The 13,986-nt window shown below is 40.2% G+C and overlaps 1 protein-coding gene across 1 annotated transcript in view; it reads left to right on the forward strand.

Moving 5' to 3' along the window:
- Positions 1 to 13,986, forward strand: part of GPR158 (G protein-coupled receptor 158) — a gene marked incomplete at both ends in the record, with an annotated part of 211,396 nt that overhangs the window by 177,779 nt on the left and 19,631 nt on the right. Inside the window, one exon of the mRNA XM_082307042.1 lies at positions 11,609 to 11,847. Within this exon, the coding sequence (XP_082163168.1) occupies positions 11,609 to 11,847 (239 nt within the window). The remainder of the gene's footprint in view (positions 1 to 11,608; positions 11,848 to 13,986) is intronic.

Consider the following 13,986-nt stretch of genomic DNA (forward strand, 5'->3'; position numbering starts at 1 on the left):
CTGGAGTGTGAGTAAGATTGGACCTAAAAAATTCTATTTTGATCTGTTTACGTTTACAGTAAAATTTCCTTTCTTCTGTGTCAGGGAATTTATGTGACTAGCAGCTTGGTTACCAACTAATGTCTGTTTGTCCTCTGCATCATCCGCATTGAGAAGAACAAACAGGGGTTTTGGAAATATGAAGGCTTAGAACATTTTGTCATTGTTGTTTTTGAGACTGGAGAACTTGAAAATGTAGAATAAGAAGACTACCAAAGCAAGGGGAGGTCTGAAGTACTACTACTACAACATTTAATAGCCATATCTGCACCTCTGTATTGATAGAGTAGAGGTGTATTTACATGTGATTTTGTTCCTGCATCTTAAGTATCTCCTGTGAGCCTGGAAGTTGCACCGAAGGACATGAAGCTGTTGTGGAAGCCTTTGGTATTTAACTTGCATGTTGGGCTTTTTGTTCTACAAGAGGGTCGCTGCTCCTCCACGCCAGCAACTGGCCTCTTCCTTTCCCCACTGCAGGAGATGCTTAACATAGACCAGTAACTCGAAACTCAACTGTACAAGGTCCTGAGTAACCTGCTGTTGTTGATCCAGCTTTGATCAGGAGAGTTGGATTAGGCGATTTCTTAATCTCTCCCTTCCAACCTTGACTATTCTGGCATTCTGTGAATTAATTGACCAGAGCCACAATAACTCCCCAGATGCCTGATGAGCTTTAATACCCTTGCCAGGATTTTCATTCTCTTCAGTGTAATCTACTCCAGGCATGCATTTGCAGAGGAATATTTTTAATAATAACAATATTTTATCACATGGAAATTTTATCCAAAGAATTTAGCATTGTTTATGGTCTCAATTTCTATTGGTGGTAACACTGCTGTATCTCGTGACAGGTGAAGATGTTCCTGATTTTATCTGTTCTAAGAGTGGTTTGAATCTTATCTTTTGCAGACAAGCTGAAAAATAAACTTTCCTTTCAAATACACATGAAGGTCTTAGCCATGATACCTGCATGCACAACCACGAGATAAAGTTAATATTTATTCCACAAGTGGAAGGAGAACACAATGCTGATAAAGAGCTTTGTTTTCAGTAGAGCTGATATAAAATGCTGTTGCCTGTCAATCACATTATAAAGTGGTTAACATTTATTTTATTAAAGTGGGCACAAAGCCCTCAACAAATATAACTAAATATTACAGTTATGTGTCTTTCTGCAGTTTTCTGTTCCACATTTCATTAACCCCTGTCAGCTTTGCATCATGTAATAAGGGTGCTGGCAACCCAGCACCTCTTCTTGAGCTCTACTGAAGTATGGAAGTCTGCATTGTGGATCTGAGAGGAGGATTGTGTCCAGTGGGTGTGATTGCTCTTTCTTACACCTAAAAGAAGTAAAATAGTAGGACAAGTTCTTTCTGTTACATCTGTGCTGTTTGATTATCTGCCATGGTTATACATGCATGTAAACGAGAGCAGAACACATCAAAGACTGGACCTTTCAGTGCGTCCTCCTTCTCAGTGTCCCTGTGGTTGAAAAGAAATGCAGATTTGGATTGTTCTTGTTCATGATTACTTAACTCTTATTTTGTTAGGAAAAGGTAGATAACTTTGAGGGCTGATATGTAAGAACTCTGCATGGTTAGTTTATATGGACTAGTAGAAAAAGAGATTTTTCCACATATTAACTGTAGTAATTTGAGGGAAAAGCATGAATCTTGGAAATTCCACTATGTAAATTTCATCAATGTTAGATGCAATTCAGGATTTTTTTTTTAAACAAGGTTTCCATGTCTGCGTACGATAAGCAATGAAGTGGTAAGATTGGGAGAACGATGTGACAAAAAAATGTGAACATTTCTATGGCTCTATTTGGATAAGTAAAGGCATACATCCCTCTGGTCATCCAATATGGAAGCAGCTGTATGAACCTCTCAACCAGTTCACAGTAACTTCCAGCACTGAAACATTCTGTCAGAAGGAAAGTGAAAGGAAAAAAATACCCTCCAAAAGATATGGAAGAAATAGAAGGGCATTAAAACAGTGATGTGTTACACTTTATAAAGATGGGAGAAGTTCCTGTCCTTTCAATTGCTGATGTTTGCTTCCTGCATCTTTAATAATGGATTGCCATTTTAAAGTAGTGTGTAGGAACATCATTTCACAGCAGAAAAGGAAACAAGTGCTTGCAAGTAAATTGGTGAGGAGATACTTTTGTGCCAAAAGATTTTGTATATAGCACTTTAGCGAGTGCTCCACAGATACAGTACTTCTTCTGGTCTCTTTCTTTTCACTGGCATTTTTCAAGGCAGTGTACTTAAACCAGTTTATTTTGAAAAATACTTCTCTTGAATCTTCTCTGACAATCTTTTCTAGACCCACAGTCAGCAACAGCTTTGAGCTGTATGCATCTTCTCCTGCAGGAACCACCTCCAAAAAGGCAAAAAGAAAACTCAGAAAATTAGGGATCTGTTTGACCAGCCAAAGTGATTGTTTTTTTTTTTTAATGGAAAAAACTCAAGGCAACTAGATATATCCAACTAGAAATAGCAGTGTTTATGCCTAACACTTCACTTGTGTATCGTGCCCTTGCAGGGCAGGTCTTGATTTGATCCAACTCTAGTGAATTTTTAAATTGCATCAAGCACTCCACAGTCTTCTCTGGTTCTTGGGAATTTTGTTTCCAGGCTCCTGGATCTGCTCTAGCTCTCCTACTGTCACCCACTGCCATCTCCCAGATCTCTTCCTGAGCTTGCTCAGCAGTCCATTGACAGACAGAGCAGTATCACTTCTGTCAGAGAAGTCTACTGACCCAATAATTTTTTAAAGAATTGTATCTTTAGTATCTTGGAAATAAAGCTAATACCAGATGTCACATGGAGCTTGAAGATCCTCAAGCAAATCTCATCAGCATGAGAAGCTGTCTAAGGAGAACACAATTCGACTCCTAAGGACAAACAAATTTTGCTCTGTTTTTCATCTCCTCATACCAGTGGAGTGTTCAGAGAAATCGTTTGGTCCCTGAAGCTCCTGTGATGACAAATCCAAACTGAAACTCTGTGATTAGACCTTGTAAATCAACTGGTTTGTTCCTTTAGAGAAGGGATGGGGAACCTTCTCATTGCTGGGGCCTGGGAGACCGTGCCAAAACTTGTACTGGTTTGTGCATTAACGGGGTCCCAGGGTTGTCAGCCAGTAACTGCCCAGCCTGAGTGAAATGAAGAGCTACATCTGGCCTTCAAGCTGCAGGATCTCAGATCCTGCTCTAGAAAATTCAGTAACAGAATTGTATGATATTATTAGAAGAGCACCATTAGTAGTGTTTAATGTTGTTAAAGCAGCTAATAAGACAAAAGAGGTCACATAAAAGCACATTTCATTACTTGCTATGTAATAAGAAATAAAAAAGAAGTAAATTAATGAGATCTTTTTATTGAAATCTGTTTATCTTGTTCAATCCACAATATAGCACACATGAACTAACAGTTATAATATCATATTAACTACATGTGTAATGGGATACAAAGGGGAAAACAGTGAAGCATCCATCTATGAACACTAAGATATTTATCTGTGAAATTATGGTTATGTTGTGTCTCTTCAGTTGCTGACTACTCTTTAGTATATTTCTCAAAAAGCAAAGTATAGTGACCTGTAAATATGCTATGGATATATAGTTCAGTCCTCACAATAAACGACTGCTAGCAGAGTGAATTGTAATTCATTCAAGTTCACTAGATTTTTCTTCACTGCTTTTTGATCCAGAGAAAAGCCTGGCATTCTTCTTATATAGTACCTTAATAAATTTAATAGCTTAAATTTATAACAGTGCTGAAACACGTAGTGCAGCTGCTATTGACTGCTAAATCTTATGGTCCTGTTGAAAATTTCATATGCATTTTGTTTCTTAAAGCTGCAACTTTTCACATCATGCAAATGGATCAGAGTATCTACTGTCTTTAGCTTAAAAGGAAGGAGGTATTTTGGTTTTCTGGCCACATGAAAAATGCTGAAAAGATACTGTTTTTTTTAAGTGGGGCTTATCATGCTCACCGGTGAACTAAGGAGAAGCAGAAAGGAAAGAAAATCTTTGTGTATCAAGATATATAGCCACCCCCAAATTTACTTTGGCCTGGATTTGGGCTTTATCCGTGGCAAGATTTTTGCTCTCTGTAGTGTGACTATTTAAAGAACAAAAATACAAGCTTTGGCATAAGGTTTTGACCAGCTACCTTCTTGCTGATCACTAGAAAATGCCTCTGACATTCAAAAAGCTTGTTGAAATTGTCTGTGTATGTTTTCAGTGGGAGAGGGTGCATGTATGGAGCAGCACTAACAAGGAGGGGAATTTGTGTCGTCCCCGCTGGTTTTACTCATCGGCCTTTGTTAAATGAAACATTGTGAGCTGGGCTCGGGAGGGGAGTTGGCTTTTGTACGTTCAACTCCACAGCGCTCTGTGAAGCAAATTTTGTAATGAAAGCCTTGAAAATGTTCTTGACCTGTTGTAGGAAAGGATTACCAGGAGACAGTTCTTGCGTCTATTTTCACAGTGTAAGCTCCTGATAAATAGTGACCTTGAGACCATTTGTACTGCCTGTTCTGAAAGTCTTTGATAAGGGTAAAGAACTGAATGGCTTTAGATTTACAAAAAGATAATAATCACCTGATGATTTTTAAGAAGCAAATAATTAGCTTAGCCAAAACTTGTAAAGGCTGACGGATTTATAATCTTCAGTCTATACTACTAGCAGCAGGAGTCTCAAGGATCTATGAATTAAGGTTTCTGCCACAAAACCACCTCAAATTTGAATGAAGAAAAGAGCTCAACAAGATTGGTTTGCTTATGGAGAAAAATGTCTGAGGAGCTGACCTCATTTTTACTGAGTGAGGGATGTAGTTATTTAAACATATCTATCAGAAGGAAATTATTAAAATGGCTATGTTAACCATTTGGTAGCAGACTCAGAATGAGATGGTATTGTGCCTATCCCAATGCCTGGGGATTTTCAGAATTTTAGAAATCTTCCGTAGGATTCTGTGGTGATGAGCTCTCGATTTTGGTGCCACCGAAGCAACCATGTGGCGTAACCTTAGACGTGAATAGGTGACAAACAGGAGACATGTCACTGCTAGTTGTCTGGGGGCAGATCGATGGGCTTTTTGTTTCACAGCTTACATAGTCACGATGTGCTCTGTAAGAGCTCTGCCCGGTCAGAGTTTGACAGTGGAGGGTCAGATGTTTCACTGACACTGTGTAGTTCTGCTAATCTCAGCAGGATTCGTGGGGGTATTAGTGCAGTAAGTGGTTTATTAGAAGAGATAATTAGCACAAAGCAGATGAGGATTTCATAAATAAGGAGACTGGGTCTGCATCACTGAAACCTAGTTACGTGACATGGCAAGTCCCCTTGTTGAGCCTTCTAACCTCTCAGCTCCCTGGTGCTTGGTACATCCATCAGCACACACCCAGGATGGGCAAATCCAGTTGAGGAACAGCCATTTCTGATGAGACCTGCCTGGACGATACGGTAATATGAACAAAAGCACTTCAAAAAGCAACACGTGTGCAGTTTCAGTGTCTCCTGCAAAGGGAGCTAGCAGGCAGCCAGAACAGACGTGGGCAGCAGGGCAGTGAGCTGGGGAGTGAGGAGGCACTGGCGAAAAGCAAACCTCAGCTGATTTGTCAAAAGACTCCAGCTACAGTCATTGGAATTGGTTGCAGACAGAGAAGGCTTTTTGATCTGTAGTCCACCAGGAAATTGAGCTTTCTCTCAGGTGGGAATTTAGACTTGCAGGTGAAAGGAGAAAATAAAGCATATTTATAGCATGAAAAATGTCAGAATCTAGGCTACATTTAAAAAAATAAAAAATCATCTTGTTTGGTCATTTCAGGCTTACCTACAGATTGACAGACAAAAGCTACTTCAAATCAATACATTTTCATCAAAGCAAGTCATATTTTTAGACTCTTTCCATGTTATTAAATATGCGTGAGACTGAGAGTTCAGTGCTGCTCAATGGGAATGAGCGAGTGGTTCTGATTGCAGCGGGAGACCTACTGGACTCCTATTGTCTCCCAATACCCGGAGCGTTCCCTTGAATGGCATGTGATTTCCCTCCTATCTTCCTCAGTCTGGTCAAACTCTTGGAAATTAATGGCAGCACAGTTTATCTCCTATACTTTGATCCAGAAGGGGGACTTCCATCGAAGCACTGTAGATTACATTTATACATGTAGTACTAAAGCTAATCTAGGAAACTACTGCACTGAGTAGGCTAGCATTGTCATGACCCATGTGTGTTTGCTTACTAATGGTATTTTTTACCAGGCACTGAGATGAAATAAGTTTTTAAACTCCTCTTCACAGCTTGCTTTTCTAGCCATACATCTGATAAATTTGTGTTACATTAGTTTCCCACGAGAGGAAATCACTTCAAAACTCTGGGGAAGGTATCAAGGAAACTGTACTTTCAAAATCACATTTTTGAAACTAAATATAATTTGTTAAGGAAAAAATACACCACTGTTTCCCTGATCACTCAGTACACAGGACTACCTGATCAGTAATTTGTTAATGTACTGCCAGGATATCCTCAGATATGACTATTGCCATTTATTGACCACAGACCCCCAGAAGAGGATTTGAAGCGAGGCATGCTTCCAGTACGGAAGAAACAATCCTGCAGCACAATCTCCCTCTCCATGTTTCTGGTACCATGGGTACCTAGGGTTTACCTTGTAACTATCTAGAAAGCTTATCATAGAATCATAGAATCGTTAAGGTTGGAAAAGACCCTTAAGATCATCCAGTCCAACCGTTAACCTATCACTGCCAAGTCCACCACTAAACCATGTCCTCAAGCACCACGTTTACCCGTTATGATACCATAGTTGTCTCACTGTGCAGACTAGCCTTCAGCCAGCTTGTGCTGTGTTACCAATGGCAAAATCCAGTGCATTTGGAAGGGTTAGTCAGTTCTTCTAAGAATTTATTGCCTTTCATGGCAATGGTCTTCTTGACAGTGTATTTGCTATTACAAAATTCTTTCCTGAATTGGAAATTGTGGGAGAAATCCTATTATCTACACCTTGATTTGTTGCAAGTGTCGTGTGAAGGAATTGAGATATTTTGATGGCTATCAGTGATATGTGGCCAAGTTTGTTGGCTACACATAGGATGGGGACTCTCAGAAGTATTCATACACCCAAATAATTGCCAGAACTTCTTTTTCTAATTGTTGTACCTTTTCACTGGACGAGATGTGATGTGTATGATGCAGGTCTTGCCATGCCGTTGTCATACTGTTGACATGGCATGGCCCTCAGCCCAGGTTTGCTCAGGTTCAAGATGATCAGACTCAGGAAAACAAAAGATCATCCTGATGTCAGTGAGTATCTTCTGAACTTCACATCTATTCTATGCTGAGGTCTTGAGAAATCACTTGGGAAGTAGATAGTGACTAATTTGGAGACTTTCAGCTGGGATGTGGTTTAGAAAGCTGTTCATTTCTCTCTCTCAGTTGGGTTTTATCCTTTCCAGCTGAGAGCCAGTAACTAGTGGTATGAGTGCATCTAAATATGAATTGAAAGGTCTTGGGCCTTAAGTGTTGATGTTCCTTCTTCAGTCATCTTTCCTGATGTGGAAGTAAAACCTGCGCTCAGTGTTTGTGTGTGTGCCTGTGTGTCAAGTGTGAAGGGTAGGCTCTCATTTGTATTGGAATGGTGCCATACAAGTGCCATTGGTACATTTTTACTGGTTTTAGTAGAATCACATCAGTTTACAAACTCGAAGTAACTAGTGGCATGTTTGCTGTTACTCCAGAAAAAACAGTAAGACACAATCCCTGTACCATAGAGGGCAATATACTTCATAAGAGCTTGACCCGTTATCTTTCTGATGTAGCTTTCATATAACAATAAAAATCATCAGTCTGGAACAGAGCAGTTTGACAGGATGACTCAGTAGAGCCACAAAATGACAGATGCTAGAAATAAAAAAATAAACAAACCGTGCCAGGTCATTGCTGTCAAAGCAGGATCCTTCACCTGTTGTTCCTGCCACTTACGCAGTCAGCTGATAATTTGGGAGCCCTGTTTTCTGTTGACAGGACAGATTATTGATATGACATGAAAACTTAGTATGGTTTTATTTATTTTCTAAGATTACACATTACATCTCAGGATGTAACTTCTACAGCAGCAGACACATGCTTTGCTTGTGAACCAGTATGCTCTGTCCCTCTGCTTCAGATCCACTTGCAGCATCGCTTCTCTTCCTGGCTGCTGGGCTTCCCTTGGCTCTCAGCTCTCAGTGTTTGTAACCAAGTCCTCCCCTCATCCATTTATATGGAGCCAGGCCACCCCAAAAAAACCCTCAGACCATACAGCTCAATTCTCCCCAGACTTGGCGGTGCAGCCAGCAGAGTTGGGAGTTACCGGCAGTGGTCTCTAGGCAGTTCATTCAGCCTGAACTGTGCCTTCTATTTACTCTGTAAAAAGGATGGCTATTGCATATCAGCTTTAATGCTGTCTGCAGGTCAAAGCTGTGCTTGAAGGCAGCTGTCTTACAGCAAAGCAGGTAGAGCACATTGCAGTGTTCTGTCGGATCTGCCTTTAAAGAGAGCTGATGACATGTCACTGAAAATGATGGTTTGATTATCCAACAATGGCACATAAAAGTGGATTGCATATGCTGAATGGTTTTAGTTGGGAGAAGAGCTAGAAGATGCTGAGGAAGATGGTTAAGTTTCCTCTCCCGCCTTAGATCAGAGGCCATACATCTCAAACAGTGCCCTAAGCTTCTACCAGGGCACTGCCTAGCACTACCAGGCATTTGGGGGTTACACAGGACAGGAGGAGGACTCTTTCTAGTTGGTGTTGCCTTACTTGATACTCATAATTAAACATTAATTTGCTCAGGGATTTGAATCCAGAGCTACATCTATATTCATAAATTAAGTAGCATCAGAGAACATTCCTGGGTGCTGGAACTCCATCATCTGTCCTGCCGAACTGTTCTAGTGGTCCTTGGCCTGCCCTTGGCCCGTGCTAACCTGAATGCTCCCAAGCCGTTTCGCCGCGTGGTTCAGGAGTTGGCACAGGCCACTGCAGTGGGTAGTTTGCATGCAGCCACCCTGTGTTGGACAGTAATAGTATGGATGCTGTCTGTTCTGTGCCCGTTGGCATCACTGCCAGGGACAACCCTGGGCGTACTTAGTTTCCCGGTATAGATGCAGCCCACCAGCTCCACTTCTTACCTCCCTGTGAGAAATCTCTCTCATTTGTTCAACAGGTATTTCAACCCAATATATAAATATAGAACAGTGCGAAAAAGGGGGATTAAGCATTGTCTACCCAGAAGTCAGGGCAGGGATGTGAATCGAGAACTCCCCAATTTTCTGTTGGAGGGTACCAGTCATCAGACAATACGTGTTTGCTGAGGCAATTTGGTCTCATGTTCTGGTTGAGTACTTTTGTGCCATAGCCTCTGGAAAAGAGATTTTCAACACTACACATCTTACCCAGCTTTTCTTACAGCTTCTCAGAAAAAGGATTTTTGAAAAAAAAAAAGTGTAAAGATTGGGTTACATGTAGGCCTACATGTTCAAGGTAGAAACGGTGGTGGTGGTGGACACTTACTTTTGTGAAAAAGATGAAAAAAAAAATGTGGTTTGATCCAAATTGGAGGGTTTTTTTGACTGCTGTACTGCTAAATGTTACGTTTCACTGTGCTTAGATCAATAATGTGACAGCAGCCCACCCCTCTACCTTAGAAAGCTGTCTCACAGCAGTTAATGAGCTAGTACTGGAAAAAACGTAATGCGTCCTGCCTTGTTACGTCCAGAAAAGGCTCACATGTTGGCTTTCAGTAGAATCAGGAATTGACTTTGGAGAGCCAAAATACAAAGGAAAGTTTCTAGTCGTTCTCAGTTGGTTTGTACAATTTCTGCAGTTCTTAAAGCTTCATAAACATATGTGATATTTTTCTCAAATGGCAAACTATATCTGTGAAAAGATGGTGTTTTCCAGTGCATTACAAAAAGAATACCTTTTCCTTCCCTTCAAAGAAGCTAAGTATTGATCGCCATTCACAACAGGGAGGAGGAAAGCCTTCACTTATTGATTTTTAGTGTTCTAAAAATGAGGATTTACCTGTGCTGCCCTGGAACAGTAGTGGTGTGGCTGAGCAATGTGGAGGCAGTTGCCTACCTTGTCGCTGTGGAGTTGTCTGTCTGTCCTGCCTGAAGTCTTTGGGAAGCTGCTTCCAACATAGAACACTTAGCATCTGTAAAGGGAGAGCAGAACATCTATCAAACACGGAAAGATCAAAAACTGTGACTCCCTGTGGAGTAACTGTTGGGAGGGAAACAGCTGAATAATGTTGAACATATTCAGATCTCTGACTTCACCTAATGCACACTGTGAAGGCTGTGTTTGTAGTCAAACGATGATTCATTTTTATGGATATGGAAAAGCTTTTGTGCTTCTGCTTTAAAAGACAGTGCCCTATTATTTGTTTGTGAGGCAGCACCACTTGCTTCTGCCTTCTCTTAGACAAATATAAGCATAAATATTAATCTGGAGTGTGATTTTTTTTTTTTGCTGAAAAGGTGGGCCTGGCCATGGAACGGCCTGGGAGGTGGCTTGGTGCTTAGTACACTGAAAAGACTTGAGAACCGACAAGGGCATTTAAAAACTCAACTATCTGGAAAAATTCAAGTTCCCTAAACCTCAGTGATAATTTGTCGCTTCATGGATATCAAGAGTATTCACTAGACACGCTCATGCTCAGGAATCAGGAACCACCACGGTTTTGAGGACAAAATCACTGAAACAGCTCACCTTTTCACTTTGAAAGGCTCCTCAGCCCAATCTCTAAAAAAGCCTTTCAACTTCAGCCCACCTGCTTCTAACAGTTTGGGTACATGAAAACTTCAGTGGTGGCCTTTCCTCACTGCCCAGCCTTAGTAACTTGGCAGGGCCAAGGCAGGAGCACTGCAATGGCAGCAGCAGCCCCTGCAGCTCCTTATGATGGTTCTGTCCCAGCTTGAAAAACATGTTGTTGCCTCTAAACGAGTTAGAAAACACTTAATTAGCAAAGTGCCTTCCACAGTTATTTCTACGAGGAGTAAGGTATTGTCTCAGAAGCATCAAACTCAATGGGGAAAACATCCAAGAAGAGCTAATTTTTTCTCTGGAAATAGTATGATTGGAGATGAGCAGACAGACAGCATCAAAACAAAATGAAATCTTACACACGTGGTTGCTATTTTATGGAAATGACCTTCCCTTTTCCAAAGACAGAAGTCTTCCACGGGGAGCTAGAAGGTACAAAACAGCTTGCCAACACAGCATGTGAATGCATGTCTCTAACATAAGCATAGCTAATATCTTCTGTTATTGCTGTGTAGCACTCTCTGGGCAGCAATCAGTTCCATTTAAATACGATGAATGTGAAAGTAATAATGTTTCAAATTTCACTCTTGTACATACTGTCAGGGGAAAGAATGTTGATAATTTTTTTCAATAATCTGATAGTGAAGTAAAATGAAAGTCTAATTCCTGCAGCACAGCTAGTGCTCTTTTTAATTCTGCAATGTCTGAATTTTGCAGGGTTTTGAAGGTATTCCTGTCCCGAACTGCTCAGCGTATTCCATACATGACAGGTGGGCGAGTGATGAGGATGCTGGCTGTTATTCTCCTGATAGTCTTTTGGTTTCTCGTTGGCTGGACTTCTGCAATAACCCAAAATCTGGAGAGAAACATTCCACTCATTGGCCAAGGGCAAACATCTGACCACCTGATCTTCAATATGTGCCTCATAGACCGCTGGGATTACATGATGGCTGTTGGTATGTTCATCTTCTAGTTTATCTTTTAATTTCTAAAATAAAGCTTGGTTGCCTTTTCATTTGTCTTCTTTTAGAATATCTTAAAGTTTTGTCAGGCTGCATAACATCACGTGAAAAGCTTCTAAGGGATGAAATATTGGTATATATGTTTTTTAAAGGTGCTGAGAAGTAAAACATATTTAAAATATACTGAGACTTTTATGACTTTCAAAGGTTTGTAACTTGGATTGTAGTAACAAAGTGATGGGTGCTCAAGAAATTTCGTCTTTGAAGGCAGAAGATATCGTGCTCTCCTACACTATTAAAGTGATAAATTGTGGCTAAAATAACAGAAGCTTTTTGCTTTTGCACCACAGAACTGGGCAGAACTCTTGTGTGTGAGGAGGGAAAGAACTTGCAAGACCACTCTTTCATAACCTTACAGAAATTAGTATCAAAGTAATGGGAATAGGAAATGCACATCAAACATCCCAACTTAACGCATTTGTTAGATGTGCTCTCAATGCATGGGATAGGCAGGAGCTAAAAAATGACACCCTGCAGAACTCATATCGAGGAGAAAAATGACACATTTTGTTTCCTTAATTTTATAACAAACAGCGGATTCCCCATGCCAGTGTTCAGTTATACAGTATAATGTGCTTCCTCCTGATGGCTGGGCAGCTTTGATGCTTCTGCACCTAGAGCTGGTCTTTCTAGTACAGCCCAGGTGTGCCACCCACTATCTCAAATACATCAGTGTTTTGAAATCTGAAATAAATTCTTACCTTTCTGCCTTTTCCCTGCTCTTGAATGTTTTTCAAAATGCACCCAAGGGCAGTAGAGGCAAAGCCAGCTCCCAAGCCTGAACAAATCTGGGCAGAATTTCTTATGTTCTGTCATTTTGCCTTCTTACCCAAACTAGCTTATAAGCAGTTATGTTTGTGCAAGTTTTCAGTAAACTATGCAGCCACATTAGTGGTACCAGGAGATGTATGCCTACAAGTCTGTACTAACATGTGTGTCTATATATATAGACACATATATGTGTGTGTCTATATGTGTGTGTATATGCACTTCAAGATTTTTATTGTTAATAGCAGTCTGAAAAGCTTACAGCCAGTAGGAACTAGTTCCAAAATTAGATACTTCGTCTCAGACATATGTCAGGAGAATTACCCATAAGGCAGAACCCCTTTTATTCCTATAGTTGACTAGGAGCAGCCTTGCAAAAGATTCTATGTGATAAATTAATTGATAGATTATGATATTTGATTTAAAATGTGAAAATAAAAATACTGAATGATAATTTATGAAGGGCTTGTTATTTCATTTAATTTAGTCAGGCACAGTATTTTATATAAAACTGGTGAGCGTTTTGGAATATATTCCGTCACCTGTAGCCATTGCTGGAATACCTCCCTGTTTCATTCAGCTGTCAACGCTTTACTGAAATGTGGAGAGGGAATTTTCAAGGTCGCAGATTAGTGAAGTGAGAATTAACAAGGCTCTGTTAGAAAGTCGTAATGAGATGAATCCTTTATGCTACCAGAGATTATTGGAGTTAGGATTTATGAAGCATTTTCCATACCAATCATGCTACTTAGGCTCTATCTCCGGAGACTTTTATTGCAGTGAATGTTTTATATTTACATTTCCATTAAGTTTAAGAGGATGCTCTCTGTGAGAGAAGTAGGGACTTAGACACAAAGGTTGTCACCATTTCTAGCATTGCCTCTGTACTCTGTGATATGCTGATGAGAAAAATTAGCATTCAGTAAATCTTATTTTATATCTACATAACATAATGGAAGTTAGTGTGCATTTTCCTTGAGGTTGGATACTTGTGGGTAGCTTATTTGTCACTTGCCTAGATTCTTTTATTTCCTTTGTGTTCATTTCTGCATCACTTTCAAGGTTGGGGAATCTGTCTCATTGACAAGCTGTGGCATGGTTGACAATTTGAGATTTTAGAGAAAGACCCGAGGACTTGAAAATACTCACCCACAAAGCCTTTTTCCTATGGCCTGAATATATTCTATACCTCTACCTGTCACAGCCAGATTCCAAGTTAGAAAAAAACCCAAGCAATAAACTTTTGGTACCTAAGGGCTTGCAGTGTCACAAATCAAACTATTATTCTTTATCCTGAGGGAAAAA

The sequence above is a fragment of the Platalea leucorodia genome (genome assembly GCF_965183815.1).
Source record: "Platalea leucorodia genome assembly, chromosome: 1".
Taxonomy (NCBI): domain Eukaryota; kingdom Metazoa; phylum Chordata; class Aves; order Pelecaniformes; family Threskiornithidae; genus Platalea; species Platalea leucorodia.